This window comes from Talpa occidentalis, unplaced genomic scaffold (assembly GCF_014898055.3).
Source record: "Talpa occidentalis isolate TD23 unplaced genomic scaffold, MPIMG_talOcc4v2.1 talOcc4.11, whole genome shotgun sequence".
In the NCBI taxonomy this organism is placed as follows: Eukaryota; Metazoa; Chordata; class Mammalia; order Eulipotyphla; family Talpidae; genus Talpa; species Talpa occidentalis.
Window position 1 is genome coordinate 42,810,187 of NW_023601104.1, and position 13,768 is coordinate 42,823,954.

General features: G+C 44.1%; 1 protein-coding gene across 4 annotated transcripts in view; it reads right to left on the reverse strand.

Moving 5' to 3' along the window:
• Positions 1-1,401: 1,401 nt before the first annotated feature.
• Positions 1,402-13,768, reverse strand: part of STXBP6 (syntaxin binding protein 6) — a 238,665-nt gene continuing 226,298 nt past the window's right edge. For all 4 annotated transcript variants that reach the window (XM_054689539.1, XM_054689536.1, XM_037501831.2 and 1 more), the window contains exons 5-6: positions 8,033-8,190; positions 1,402-1,653 (exon numbers count right to left, since the gene is read on the reverse strand). In XM_054689539.1, coding sequence (XP_054545514.1) covers positions 1,630-1,653; positions 8,033-8,190 — 182 coding nt within the window. In that variant the 3' untranslated portion in view covers positions 1,402-1,629. The remainder of the gene's footprint in view (positions 1,654-8,032; positions 8,191-13,768) is intronic.

The window sequence follows — 13,768 nt, forward strand, 5'->3', positions numbered from 1 at the left end:
CCTGAATTTACAGAGAGTTTTCTTGAACTGGATGATTTCACTAAGAGGATTCAGAAATTTATCTGCAGGAAATCCTATCTCCCTTTTGACATATATAGTCTACGATATCCCTCATCCCCACCCAATAGATCACTTATCTGCCCGAGAATTCTTTATCAGGAGAACTTAAGATATATAAATCAGCATAAATAATCTGAAAGTTATCTTATATTTAAGAGGCAACCATACACGTAGACTCAATGGGCTCAACGGGCAGGAAGGAGCAGAAAGAGATCCTGAACATTGAAGTGTTTTAAGAGTCAGTGCAGAACAGTGGGAGCTGGGGTGGGGGTGGGTGCGCGGGTGTGTCTGGGATATGCAGCTTGTCTCCTTGTTGCATGAAGAAAAAGCACAGATTTTAGGATTAGCATTTTAACTCCTTAAGAAACAGAATGCCCAGATTTAAGCCCAGTCCTATCTTGCATAATATAAAATCGGGTGTGTGAACCAACTTGATTTAATCCGACTGCAATGCAATGATGTCAGGTCAGGCAAGCTGCAATTGTCATGAAGTGCAATCTGTCAAGAAACCCATACTTTAAATTACATTAAATAAGTAGACAGCAATAACACCAAATCTCCAAATTTCAGATCTCAAGAAAAGTGAAGACCATTTCTCAAGGACACTGTAAGGTCTCTAAGCTAGACATGAGTTTGTTAAAAGAAAAGAAAAAAGACTTTAAATGTCGTATCTTTTCACATTATTGTTTACACAGAACCTTTATGTGGACAAATCAATTCTTGATAAAAATCCAAGTTCTTTTCAATACTAGCTACCTCAGTTTAGGGCAATGACAAAAGAAACATTCATGAATGCACGAGGTTTTTAAATAGGCTTTTCCTTAGGTCTTCAATCTCAAACGTTTATCCTTCAGATGATAGTTCTAAATAATCAGCCTTTAAACAAGTAGTGGAAGTATTTAAACTGTAGCTCAGAAAGTAGATTTCTATCCGTGATTTTGATTTTTTTTGAATGCTGGTGATGGCTTATGCAGAACATTATGACATAAGAGCAAAATCCAAGACTGCTGTTTCCCCAGATAGATCCAACTGTTTTCCATAATACACACTTAGGTAATAGATTCTTAATCTTCAAATTAAGAGTAGCTAGGAGACTGAGAGTCACCAATCACTGCTCCACTTTTATTTCCATCCAGGAAAAAAAACATCTGATGGGACCACATTAAAATATCTTCCTGCTAATGTCAGGACAAAATATATGTTGCCAGTTTAGACCCAGTCAGTGTATCATTTAGTCCAAGTTTCATATTCAAACTAGCAAATGAAAAATTTTTAAAAAGGAAAACAAACAAGTACATACACTCGGGGGTGGGGGGTGGGGTGGTGGGGGGGACACCAAAATGAAGCTGATGCTTTTGCAGCATTTCTTAGCAAGATCTTTAGGGAACTGTATAAACACAACATCTTTTCTTTCCTATTAACACCTGGAAAGGAAAACCAAAAACCCTAAATGTCCATATACTGGAAAAAAAAGAAGCAAGCAGAGGTCCGGAATTCTTTTAAAAACCGCAGAACAAACTCTTCCATTTCTCTTAGGGGGGTCACCAGGATAGGCAGTTTCGCAGTTTCTCAACATTTGTGCTTCATGGCAAGCTGAGGAGAGAGAGGGATGAGAAAAGTAAGATGTTCTTAACAGTGGGGAGAATTCCCTGTGCAGCCCCCCAAGCCCCCAATCTGCAAGTAAGAGCAGCACCAAGATTCCCCTCGAGGTGGTAGATTTCCGTGCCATTCACAGCAGCTTCCAGTAAATGTGCAATGCTCTTCCCAGAAGTCACCCAGCACTGCATTTCTCACTCCTCACAGCAAGCGTGTGTCCAGGCCGGGGAGGGGGCTACGTGGTTGGTTCCTTTATGCCGCTGTGATAGCCAGAGCCTAGGCAGAATGGGCCACCTGCCCGAGGAACAGGTGGGAACCAAACAAAGTCTCTGCACCTGCTCACACCGACATTCCACAGCTGTAGGAGTCATCCCATGAAGGATTCAAAATCAACAACTATGAGAAATTTTCTGCAATAATCCACTCAATATCTAGCCTGGACATTCAACCGGGTTCAAAAAGTACCTGGCAATGAAACTGTGCTGCTAGTGATGAGGGCTGAACAAGAGACCAAAGCCAGACCTTGATTTACTCTCCTCCCACTACTATTTTAGAAATGTGGTTTACTGACATGGTTGGTCTTTATAAATGGGGAACCCACACCCCACCGTGTCGTTCCACGGCTTCCTGAGCTCAGGAAATGTGTGGAGTTACAGAACATAAAATGAAATTCCACTTGCCTTTTCTCAGTCCCAGCTTTGCCAAGAAGCTCATACACAGATGTGAACCAGAAGCCAGAGCTGAGGCCTATGCAATTCTTCCAGTACCCAGAGTCTGATTTAGGATTAGTCCCTGAGGTAGGGCCTGGGAGTGATTTGGGGGAGGGGGCAGGATTCCTCAATTAGGTTGCCTTTGAGCAAACAGTAGGTGATTCTCTGCAGGCAATACATTTGTAGTAAGTGCTGTCATTTGCATCACAACCAGATTCTTGGTCCTTGAATTATCAGCTGGGGCACCTCTCTCTTCTCCCCCCTCCCAGATGCCACCCAGTGGTCCCTGAGTCATCCTGGAAGACGTCAACAATCTATTTCTCCAGGGTGGTGCAGGGCTGGAGTCTCCCCTTCTCCCTTCTTGACGTCTTTGACTAAGAAGTCATAACCCTGCATCTCAGGTAGGTCACCTGCAAAAGCAGCACCAACAGGTCCGCTGCAGTCCATGCACTTGGTTCGGTCACAAGAGGGAGAGCGCAGCTGTGGACCTAGCCCTTACATGGTTACTATAATCTCTGCTTAGGAAACCCCAGCTGAACGAGTTTCTGGTGCCTCCGCCCAGTAAAGTCAGCCTAAGTGAAGACTCAGACCTCCTACAGTGCTGACACCAGCAGCTGGTCAACCATCAGACAGTGTCTGTGCATCCTGAGTGTGCTTAGTTGCCATGTTAAGCTCTTGGCTGGCTTCCCCTAAGCCAAGAAGGGTGGAGGTGGCTAATCATTCCTGAACTTGCCTTTAAAGTCTAGGAAACATGGTAGATAGAAGTGGCAGAGCCTGGTCTCTCCCATTCCTGACCACACTGCATGGCCTCCACTTTTATGTGTGTGTGTGTGGGACCCTCGCCTGTGGCCAGGGAACGAAACGGCGCTGCAGAGGCTCCTGGCAGCCTCGCAGCCCAGCGCTCAACTGCTGCGCCACCAGGGGAGGCCCCCATGCCTCCACTTTTGCCTGATCTCTAGTTTGTACACTTTATTTAGTAACGTGGACCATTCAAATCAACACAGAGCTGTTAAGTTGTGCATAATGAACACCAACCATAAATATTTGATTAGTGCTGCTGTCCTGTTATTCACTGAGCTGTTAACCTTCAACTAATAGCTTGTGCCAGTTCACCCACAGCTATTAATCTGCAGCTGTGATTGTGACACTGCTAAGACTAGGCCCTGGTGGTCACTGAGACTAGGCCCTGGTGGCCACTATGGTGTGTCTGGAGTGACATTGGCATTACAGTGTGTCAGAATCTGAGCAATTCAGCTTTGCATATAAACAGCTGAATTGGACATTTTGGTATTTGTGATAGTTTTGCAGAGTGGCATTGTTTTCATGCTGTCTATTTTTTTTTTTTGTTTTTTGTTTTTTAAATTCCCTGGAAATTAGACACTGCAGAATTCAGAAGGCAAGATGGTAGAGCAGAAAGAACACTGAATTAAATGGAAACAGGATATTTGAGTGCTGTTGCTTCCCTGCTATAAATTTGCTGTATGATCTCGAGCTCTGAAGTCACAACTGCTTTGTACCTCAGTTTCCTCATGTCTATAAATATCGCTTCCAACTCAAATCCTTCTGGATCAATTTAGATGTCAGAGTTCCTACAGAAATGGAGTTTAAAACTTCAAACCTTTCTCTTTCAATGCAATATAACTTCACCTAAATGATGATGATGATAAAAATAATAAATCATTACTCATACTGGCGGGGGGCCTGGCTCTTGAAGTCCTTTGGCTCAGCGACAGAAAGGAAGTAGGTGACTGTGGTGAGTGGGGACAAAGGAAGACATTCCCTCCCTTTTGCCCCTCCTCCCTTCCCTATAAGGTAAACTTGTGCAAAACAGGGCTGATTACCACTCCTTTCTGCCAGAAATGTCAGCTGAGGATGCTGAGGTGTGGGAAACTCTTGCCTGCTGACTCACAGCCTATAGTGGGGCTGTCAGAGCGCTGCATACACTGTGATGCTGTACTTTGGGGGCTGGGGAAAGGGAGCAGATCGCTCTTGGGCTGAGCTGTACTTTCCTGAAGGCTGAGATGGTGCCAAGCTCACAGCTCAGGAACCACACCTCCTCAAGCCAGGACCATGGGTTCTGGGGCACAGGGTGGTTTCCATCTGCTCTCTAGAGATATGCACCCACATATCCTGATGGTAGGGTTGTGCAAAGGTTCTCCACTCCCTAATGTGCCTGGGTCATTGCAGGAGTCCTGGGAAACCTTTAGGGAGCTGTAGGTCCTTTTCTCCTGTAATCGAGAAAGGTGTGCCATGCTTGCCAGCTGGGATTGTACACTTTCACCCTGATTTGAACTGTCACCTGATACTGCAGTTCTCTGCTTTGCCCTGTGTCTCGAATTGTAAACACAGCCCACTCTTTATGAGTCAACTCAGCCCTGTTAGTTTTGGGGGCAGAAGACCTGGGTTGTCACTCTGAACTCTCTTCCCACTAGCAGGCCTGGCCAGGAGTTGCTCAAGGAAATGATATTTTCACGGTCAGCCTACACCATTGAGTCCAAATTAGAAGACTTAATCCCTAGGAAAATAGCCACATTTTACCTAAAGAGGTCAATCTCCTCCTTAGGAATATTGCCAAGGCCAGTGATTCATATGCACACATACCAATTTTAGAAAACTGAAGTCTGGCTATGACAGTATCTTTCTCGCATTCCCTCAAATACACTGACAGATACTAGTGGCCCTTCCCCCATACAATAAGGGGAGCCCTCCCACGCCCCATCTCTACTGAAAACAGGTAACTGGCTGGCATAGACCCTCTGGGTGGTCAAAGTCAGAGGCCCTTTACCTCTGGTGGTCTAGTCAGTTTCTGTTTTAAGGATAGTTCCCTGTTTAGAAAGAATCAGTATTTAGCCGGGAGGCCTACCCACCTCACTTAGGAAGGCACAGAATCTTCACCCCCAATCCCTCCCATCCCTGTGTTGGGAGCCTCAACCACAGTTCTTCAATCCTCCCCCAATGCTCAGCATGTAACTTAATTAGGGCAGGTTCAGCATAAAACATTCTTATGGAAATAATTGTAACTAATATTAACTTAGCTACATATGTACCAGGTATAGGCTAATAGATTTATAGGTTTGAACTCAATTTTCTCAACAGCCTAGCAGGTAGGTACTATCATCAATTAGCCCTAGTGTACTGAAGAGGAAACTGACACTCAGAGAAATTAAGACCTTGCCCAAGGTCACTGAGATGGTAAATCAGACACAAGATGTTTACTACCATACCATATTGCCTTCCCACCTACCTAGCAAATTTGATACAACACCAGGGAAACAGGGTGACGAGGGCCAACAATTCTGGCCATCTGGATAGGTTGTCCAACCCAGTGTTTGCACAATCTTCTATGAGGGGGATGCCCACATAGATGACCTGCAGGTATTGTCTACTCCACCTTAGGAAGAGCAATTTCACAGACTTCCTTGGTAACCTAGTCCATGTTTTAATCATTAACCTAAACTTGTGTTTTAGCTGAATATTATCAGTGCACTATTGATGGCTCTATTCTGTATGGTAAAGCACAAAAAAGAACTGCCTGTACTATCACATTTGAAGACAGTTAAAAGATTATTCTCTTTGGCCTTCTATTGCCCCAAATCAATACTGTAAATGTTTCCCTGGACTTCCACTTCCCATTCCCCATTTCAACCACTAAAGTTGCTGCTGTTATAAATTAAGCTGAGGCAAGGATCACAGCATTTCTATCTCATCATTATTTCTTTATCGTGGAGGCTGGAGAAGGGAAGGAGGGATGAGGGGGAACTTTAAATCTGAGCTCCCTCAGTGATAACAGTGGCAAGAGAAGCTCAGGCCTCTAGCAGAGCTGCCTGTATTTTCAGGCAAATCTGGCCACTTTGTTGCAGAGATATCTCTGTGAAAGGGAGGCGCCATTTTCCCCACCCACTTATATGCAGCTACCTCAGATTTCAAGTCCCAGCATGCCATGAACCAGACTTCCAAAAGGTGGTGGGCCGCTGGAAGGAGTGAGGTGGACATGTAAATAGCGGGGGTGGGGGTTGGGGGATGAGGGGTACTTGGAAGAGGCACTTGGAGAAGAGACATGTAGAGACACTTGGAAGAGCGACTTGAAAGAGTCATGTGTGCGAGAGACACATTGGGGAGGCTATTCCTTGTCCTTGGCAGATTTTGGTTTTATGTTGGATTATGTGGCAGATTTTGAACTTTGAGTTTCTCCTTCTACCCCAGCTCTCTGGGACCTGCCTAATGCCTTCTATGGTTCTCTCCCAGAAGTACCTTCAACTTGTAAGCTTTGGGTCTCAGTGGCCCCACTTTAGGCTGGGCCTGTTTGGGCATTTGCCATGAGGGATGGGTAATTTTTAGGGTGTTATTGGGAAACCATTATTTGAAATCCTTTCTTTGCTCTCTCTCTATGTACACCAAATATTAAAAATCTTTCAAACGGAGAGTCTGCTTCCTTTGTCTTTCTCTGCACAGATGGCAGAACTCCTTTTAGAGCTTGCACCCTGAATAATCTGGGGTCCCTGGGTACCTCTTAGTCATGTGCTAACAATTTCTCCTCCAGGGAACTCCAAATGGGTCCCCAAAGCAGCTGAGTAGCAAGCTCCTGTGACAATAGGGAATGAATGACACAATGGGACAGGTCTCTGTAAAGGGGATGCAGAAGGGAGGCAGGAAGCATTCACTTGAATCGGATCCATGGTAGGGCCTGAGCGTCAGCTTTTCTCTTTTCTTTCCAGATTATGCATTATTGTTACTTCAGCAGAAGCAGAGTTTTCTGTTGAAGCAAATTAATTTTTCCCCCAAAGGTCACCTGAAAAGTGTATCTGAAGAGCCAGTGCCTGAGTCTGGGATGCCAACACTTATCTGCAGAAGTTGTTTCTGGAAACCTAAATTTGAATCACTAGCCAGAAAAGAACTGCCCTGTGATCTGAAGCACCAGAACAGTAATAAATCCTCTTTATCACCTGACCAACAGGCCCTCTGTTTCCTCCTTATAGCTGGCTGCCAATAAAAACTCCCTTTTCCCCTTCTGAAAGCTGTATTTTTAGGGAATGTGTGTGTGTGCGCGCATGTGTATCACAGTCACATGCGACATGTCAGCTTCTGGGTTTAGAAGCAGGAGGAACCTCATAGGCAGATCTGCAGTAGTCAGCTCTGCCTTGCAGACCCATGACCCTAAAACGAACCCTGAGGGGTGCTGTGCCCTGGGGCTGGAGCCTACTCTTCCTGTAGTGAAGACACAGGATGCTGGGCTCAAGCCCAGAAGGGGACACTAAGGTAAGTAAGAAAGAAAGAATAGCACAAAGTCCTCTTTTGAGATTGACCTAGGGAAGAGGGAGGTTGTGAGACCTGATATCCCACACCACTCCCATCCTGTTCCCTGAAACTTGAGCTCTAAACTTGTAGGCAAGAACTAAAAAGGATTCAAATTTCCCAATATGCTAAGGTCAGAGATGGGGATGAAAATGTTACTAAGTAGCTCAAGAAACAGGCCCTAGAAGAAATTAGCCATGACTCTAGTATTAAGTAGCAGATGGGAACTGTGTAAAGGAACAAAAAAACAAAACAAAACAAAACAGGGCTTGAGTTAGTATCTTCATAATCGGGAACATACTAGAACAAACTTCTTGGCACCCACACTCCCTGACAACCCAGAATACAGACCCTTGCCCTTCTGCAGGACCCACCTTGTGTGCAGTTTCTGCAAACTGCTGGGCGCTGTTCTTCAAGTCCTCTGTCTTCTCCTCAGCTCGGCCTAACCGCTCCCCACGCTCATTCAAGGCCTGGCTCGCTTTCTGTACAGCACTGGTCACGCTGTCAGCCGCTGAATGGAGGATGCTGTTTCCTGAATAAGGACAGCAAGAGCATCAGAACCTGGCTGGGCCTATAGCAACAGACCCCTGCCAAGGATGAGCACCCTGTGAGAGCAGGGCAGGTCACACCATAGAAAGGCCTTGAGTGTCAAGGGAACAAGCCAACATTTCTCCTGACGTGGCCTGACTGGTTCACTGGTAGGAAGACATGACCTGGGCAAGCACTGAAAGCTTCTCTCCCACCCCAATGCCTGCACAGCACTCATTTCACTCACTGGCGTTGTGTCTGGTGAGGCTCAAAAGAACGGGACCTGTGTAGGTTTAGGACTTGAATTGAAAATCCTTACAAGTTCATAGAATTAGGCAAGTTAAACAAGACAAATCTTAAGTGGATTTTCTTTTTTTTTTAATTAATTTATTTATACAAGCACTGGGTACAGTCAGAAGCGCTTGAGGGTGAGAGAATTCACCAGAGCCAGAGCGGGGAGCAGAGCAGGCAGAAGGACCGAAGTACACTGCTGAGGGGAGCAGCGGGCGGCAGGAGAGGTCTGCACACCATGTGGGACCCTCCTCGGGTGGCCGGGGAGCATCTGGGGATCGAACCAGCGCAGCAGAGGCTGCGGGCAGCTTTGCAACCCAGCACTCAACCGCTGCGCCACTGGGGAGGCCCAAGTGAATTTTCTTTTGACCTGGGGTTTAAGTAAATAACCACAGGGATATTGGGGACACAGAATTTTTGTGGGCACAATGCTCTGTATGCCTCTTGGCTTTTCCCTTCCATATTACTTCCATTCCCTTCCAATTTCCTCCATATTCCCTTCATCCCTAAATGTATGTTCCATGTGAGAAGCTCTGAATTAATCTCGAAGTTCAGAGTAGATGCACTGATTCCACACCTTGAATCTGAGGCTTTGACTTGGGTGCTTGGTCCTCCCTGCCTCTGATCTCCAATATAGCAGGTACCTGAATAACAATTTTCATTTAACATTGTTTCATAAACAATTGATGAGAAAAAGCAAATGGATTTGACATGGAAGAAGTGATATTATTTGAGGACTGTGCTGCCAGGATGGCCACAGGGCAGGTTTTCTGATCCCGTAGACCGGGTAAAGGAGAGTCCTGGAGCCCTCGGTGGCTTTCTTAGGCTTTTATTGAGCTTTACATGTAGTGTGGCAAACAGGTACATGGCAGGCCGGGGTGCTGGGGGGCCAGGAGGCCTGCAGGCCTCCAAGCCCCCAGCAAGTCTTTACTCAAGGCTTCTCTCTCTCTCTCTTTCTTCAGGTGTTCTATCTCCCCTTCTCTCTTCTGCCTCTTCTGCTTCTGCTTCTGCTTCTCTTGGTAACTATCTCAATACTCCTCCCATGGTCCACAGAAGTAAATAACACAACAATGTAACAACTGCAGGTGCCCCATCAGGCAGGGCAATCCTAACTGTGGGAGGGCAGAAAAGCCTAAAAACCATTTACCCTATAAGGACCTACTTTTGTTACATATCACTTAGTTTAAAGTCTAAATTTCCAAGAACCTATGGACCCGATTAAGTGAGAATATAGGAAACATGGGGCCTCAGCCCACTTAAAAGCAGATAGAAAACAGTGACAGAAACATGTCTTAGAAGAAACTTAGTGCTCCTGAATTCATGTGTGATGACACAGAGAAAGTTGAAGATGGTCACACCCTTGCCATCCCATTTGCCGCACTGGGAAACAGAATTCAACAGTGAAGACCTGGCCGAGGCAGAACTCACAGAACCAGCAACCTCTAATATGACAACCAAAAGAACAATATCTTTTGTTAACATTGAGTGGAAGATAGTTAATGGCCTTTTATGTAATAGCTTTATGTCTTTGAACAAGTTTATTACATCATTTAACTTTGTTCCTGGGATGGATCCATCTAGCCACAGACAGCTTTTAATAGAAATGTAATTTCTAATGGTCTCAGCTGCAAAGGCTTTTTAATTTCTCCTCAGTGGGAATAGCGTGTGGTTTGTAGCAAAGAATCTCAGACAAAGAAAGTGCCTGCCCAGTGGAAGTACTTGGTAAATTGTCTTCCATTTTCCTTCTTCAGGGGTGGATTGCAAGGGCTTCCACTGCGCATTGAGGGAAGGGGGATGGAGTTAATTTAGTATTACTCACTTGTGTCAAGCACTATGTAAGACAAGATAAATCAGCACAGATTCGAAGGGACCAGAGGAGATGAGGCTCTGGGGAAATCAGATTAAATGCAATGGTTGGACTGGAAGGCCTCTATCTTTAGAACAGATTTGGAAGGAGAAATCTCAGTCTCCCCTTTGTTTTCACACATACTCATGACTATGTAGTAGCCTATCACTACTGTCTAACTTTTTGAAATCATAGAGCACCTTCACACACATGATCTCACTTGATTGCCACAAACATTCTACAGAGAAGACAGGCTAGTTGAGTTTAAGTGGCTTGCATGAGATGGTATCACTCAGGAAATGACGCGGCTAGTACTGGAAACTGGTTTGCCAGTGAACTTTCTGTAGTTTGCCCTTTGCAGATATGGTGTTGGTCAAGGGAACAATCACTATGACAGAATTGTGAGCAGGCTAGCATAGATAGTTTTTTTTTTTTAAATGATTTATTTATTTAAAAAATATGATTTATTTATATGATTTATTTAAGCATATAAGAACTGGGGTACAGGCCAGAAGCATGGGGGATGAGAGGTAGCACAGATAGGTTTTGACAGGTTATTTCCCAAGGTAACATCTGATTGTTCTGTCCTCAAGATATTCTTCTTGGTAAATGCAGAGTTACAGGCCATGCTGCATTGCAAAGTAAGTACTCTCAAAAAGGAAGACTCCAATGGGATGGAATGGGAAATGGATTAGGACTGGAAGACACAAAGGAATGCGGGGGAGGGCCACAAGAAAATCTCTTTCCTTTTTTGCTTCCTTACACATACCCAGAGCTTAACTCCCAGTGGCTAGGGAAAAGATAGAGCAGGGCATCTATGACATCACAGCCAGGAATCAGCTACCATAAAATTAAGAGGGTATATAACCAGGACTTGTTTTTTCTCATTGTAATTGACCCTCATGATATCCTCAAAGCTAGTCACATCTGTTTCTGAAATGAACACCTGCTGCATTCAGAATACTGCTTTCTTGTCATGACTTCCTTAATCCTATACAAGATGTCAGGTAATGCTGTACCCAATTTTATTTTAAACTCTTTAGTCAACAGTCATTTTAACTCTTACAACTAAAAGAGGGAACTGTGGGAACCGTCACTATTCAAGGATGACTCTGCTGACCACTGTAATAGAAAATCCACTTTCAGCTATTTTCAAGGCATGAGGATAGATTGGAACAAATCTCATCGCCTCAGTTGAAACCAGCCTCTTCTGGTTTCAACTCTTATGAATTTTTTTTGGCCCAATGAAGTCCAATTATCTTGATCATGTTTCAGGTCAATTCCATTCTTGCTTTTTTGTCCATATCTTATCCACTATCCCTATCTGGGTGCTTAATCAAGTACAGTCATGGACAACTCTTCTACCTTATTTCTTCACCTGTAGATGCAATGGCTTCCCAAATGGACTATAACTTCTCTGACAGCACCATAACTTTCTGTGGATCATTCCCCAATTCTTGAATCTTTCTCATCTTGGCTTGGGTCTCCTGCTTGCCTATTTTCTTCTTTCTGGAATCTTCCTAGAAAGCGTTCTAATACTGTGAATTTTAGGGTTCTGTCCTGGGCCCTTTCTCTCTCACACTCTACAGATTCTTCCTGGGGAAATTTTATGCAGCTCATGGCTTCAATGACCATATTTTTTTCTTTGGCTCGTTGTGCTGCTGAGCTCCAGGTCCTTGTGTTTCCCATTGGACAACTCCAGGTGAGTCATCTTGAATTCAGGTGGTCTATACCTGACCACATTATATTTCCCTTCACACCTATTTTTCTTTGGGGCCCTGCTCAGTGAATGACCCAACTATCTGATCAGCTCTTCAGTTCAGAACTCTGGGAGCCTACCTTAACTTTTACCCCATACAACTAAAGATTACCTCCTATCAGCTCTCTATTCTTCATCCTCTTTACCCTCTCAGTGTCTCTGTATTGACCCAGGCCCTCTTGCCTTCAGTTATAGCAAAAGCCTTTCATCTAACTGTTTCATACCCTTTCTGGTCCATCTTCCACACTTCCATGATTACATATTTATTTATTTATTTATTTTTTGTGGGACCCTCGCCAGTGGCCGGGGATCGAACTGGCGCTGCAGAGGCTGCCGGCAGCCTCGCAACCCAGCGCTCAACTGCTGCGCCACCAGGGGAGGCCCTCCATGATTACATTTTTAAAAAGGCAAATCTATTGCCATCTCCCTATAGCTTCCAAGATAAAACTGAGATCTCTGACATGCCTGCTTCTCCCTCAGCTCTTTTCTTGGAATTCCAGCCACTTTCCTTCCTACGTAGCATCCCCTGATACAATGCCTTGCCAAATTAACTAACTTCTCATAAATGTACCCTGTTTTACCTGTATGCCTTTGTACTTACCGCTACCTCTGTCTGGAACTCTGCTTCTCATTTCGGCCTTTCCACATACTCCCTAGTCCTTCAGTACACTTCAGACCCACTTTTAGGAAACACTGTCTAGCCCACCTTACACCCCTGCTGCTCCCAACACACACAATATCTTGTATCTATTTCAGATGGTGCATTTATTTTCTTGCATGTAATTGCTGATATCTAGTGTGAGCTCCTCGGGGGCAGGGAGTCTTTGTCACGTCTGTCCTCACAATCCATGGCGTGTGGTAGACATTCAACGACTCTTCACTGGCTTAAGAGACAGGGAATATGTGTCATCTTTATAATTTCTTCATGGCTCAGCAGAGGGTTGGACATAGAACTGATGCTGTCACATGATCTGAGTGGGTCCTGAAATTCTCAACTTGCAAAATGACTAAGGGTTTTTAGTCTGTGTCCAATGAACTATCTCATCTAGAGATTGTGCCTGGACTTCAGTGAAATAAGTCAACAATAAAATGCAAAAAAGAATGTTTGTGCTATAGTAAAAGCAAAGAGGGAGTTTATTTTAAAAAATGCTACAAGCCTTAAAATAAACAAATGTAATGTGTAAAAATAACAGGAGTTAAAAAGCTTAATAAATCCAACACCAAAACAACAGCTGTCTGAACACTTATTGTATTCTTGGCACTTACTAAGGTCTGCTCCTCTCAACAACCTTATGTGCCAGGCAAATCATCAATCCCATTTTTACAGATGGGAACACCAAAGCAAGAGAGGCTCAGCAATGTGCCAAGGATCACACAGTATGTGAAGAGCAGAGCTAGAATTTGAACCCTGAAGTCCAGCTTCAGAGCTAGTTCTCTTGCTCATTGTGTTATAGTAAATATTCACGGGACTTTTCTTATATTGAAATTAGTGACGCAATCTGCATTAACTGGAATGAGACGTCATTGTGACGTCAATGCAAATCAAAATACAAAACAGAAAGCATCCTATTTTATTATAAGTTTAAAATAGTACTGTGGAAAATTTAGAATATACATTACTATAAAAGGCAATAAATTCATATAATATCCAATTCTTTAGTGATAATGTATATATAATACATTTTA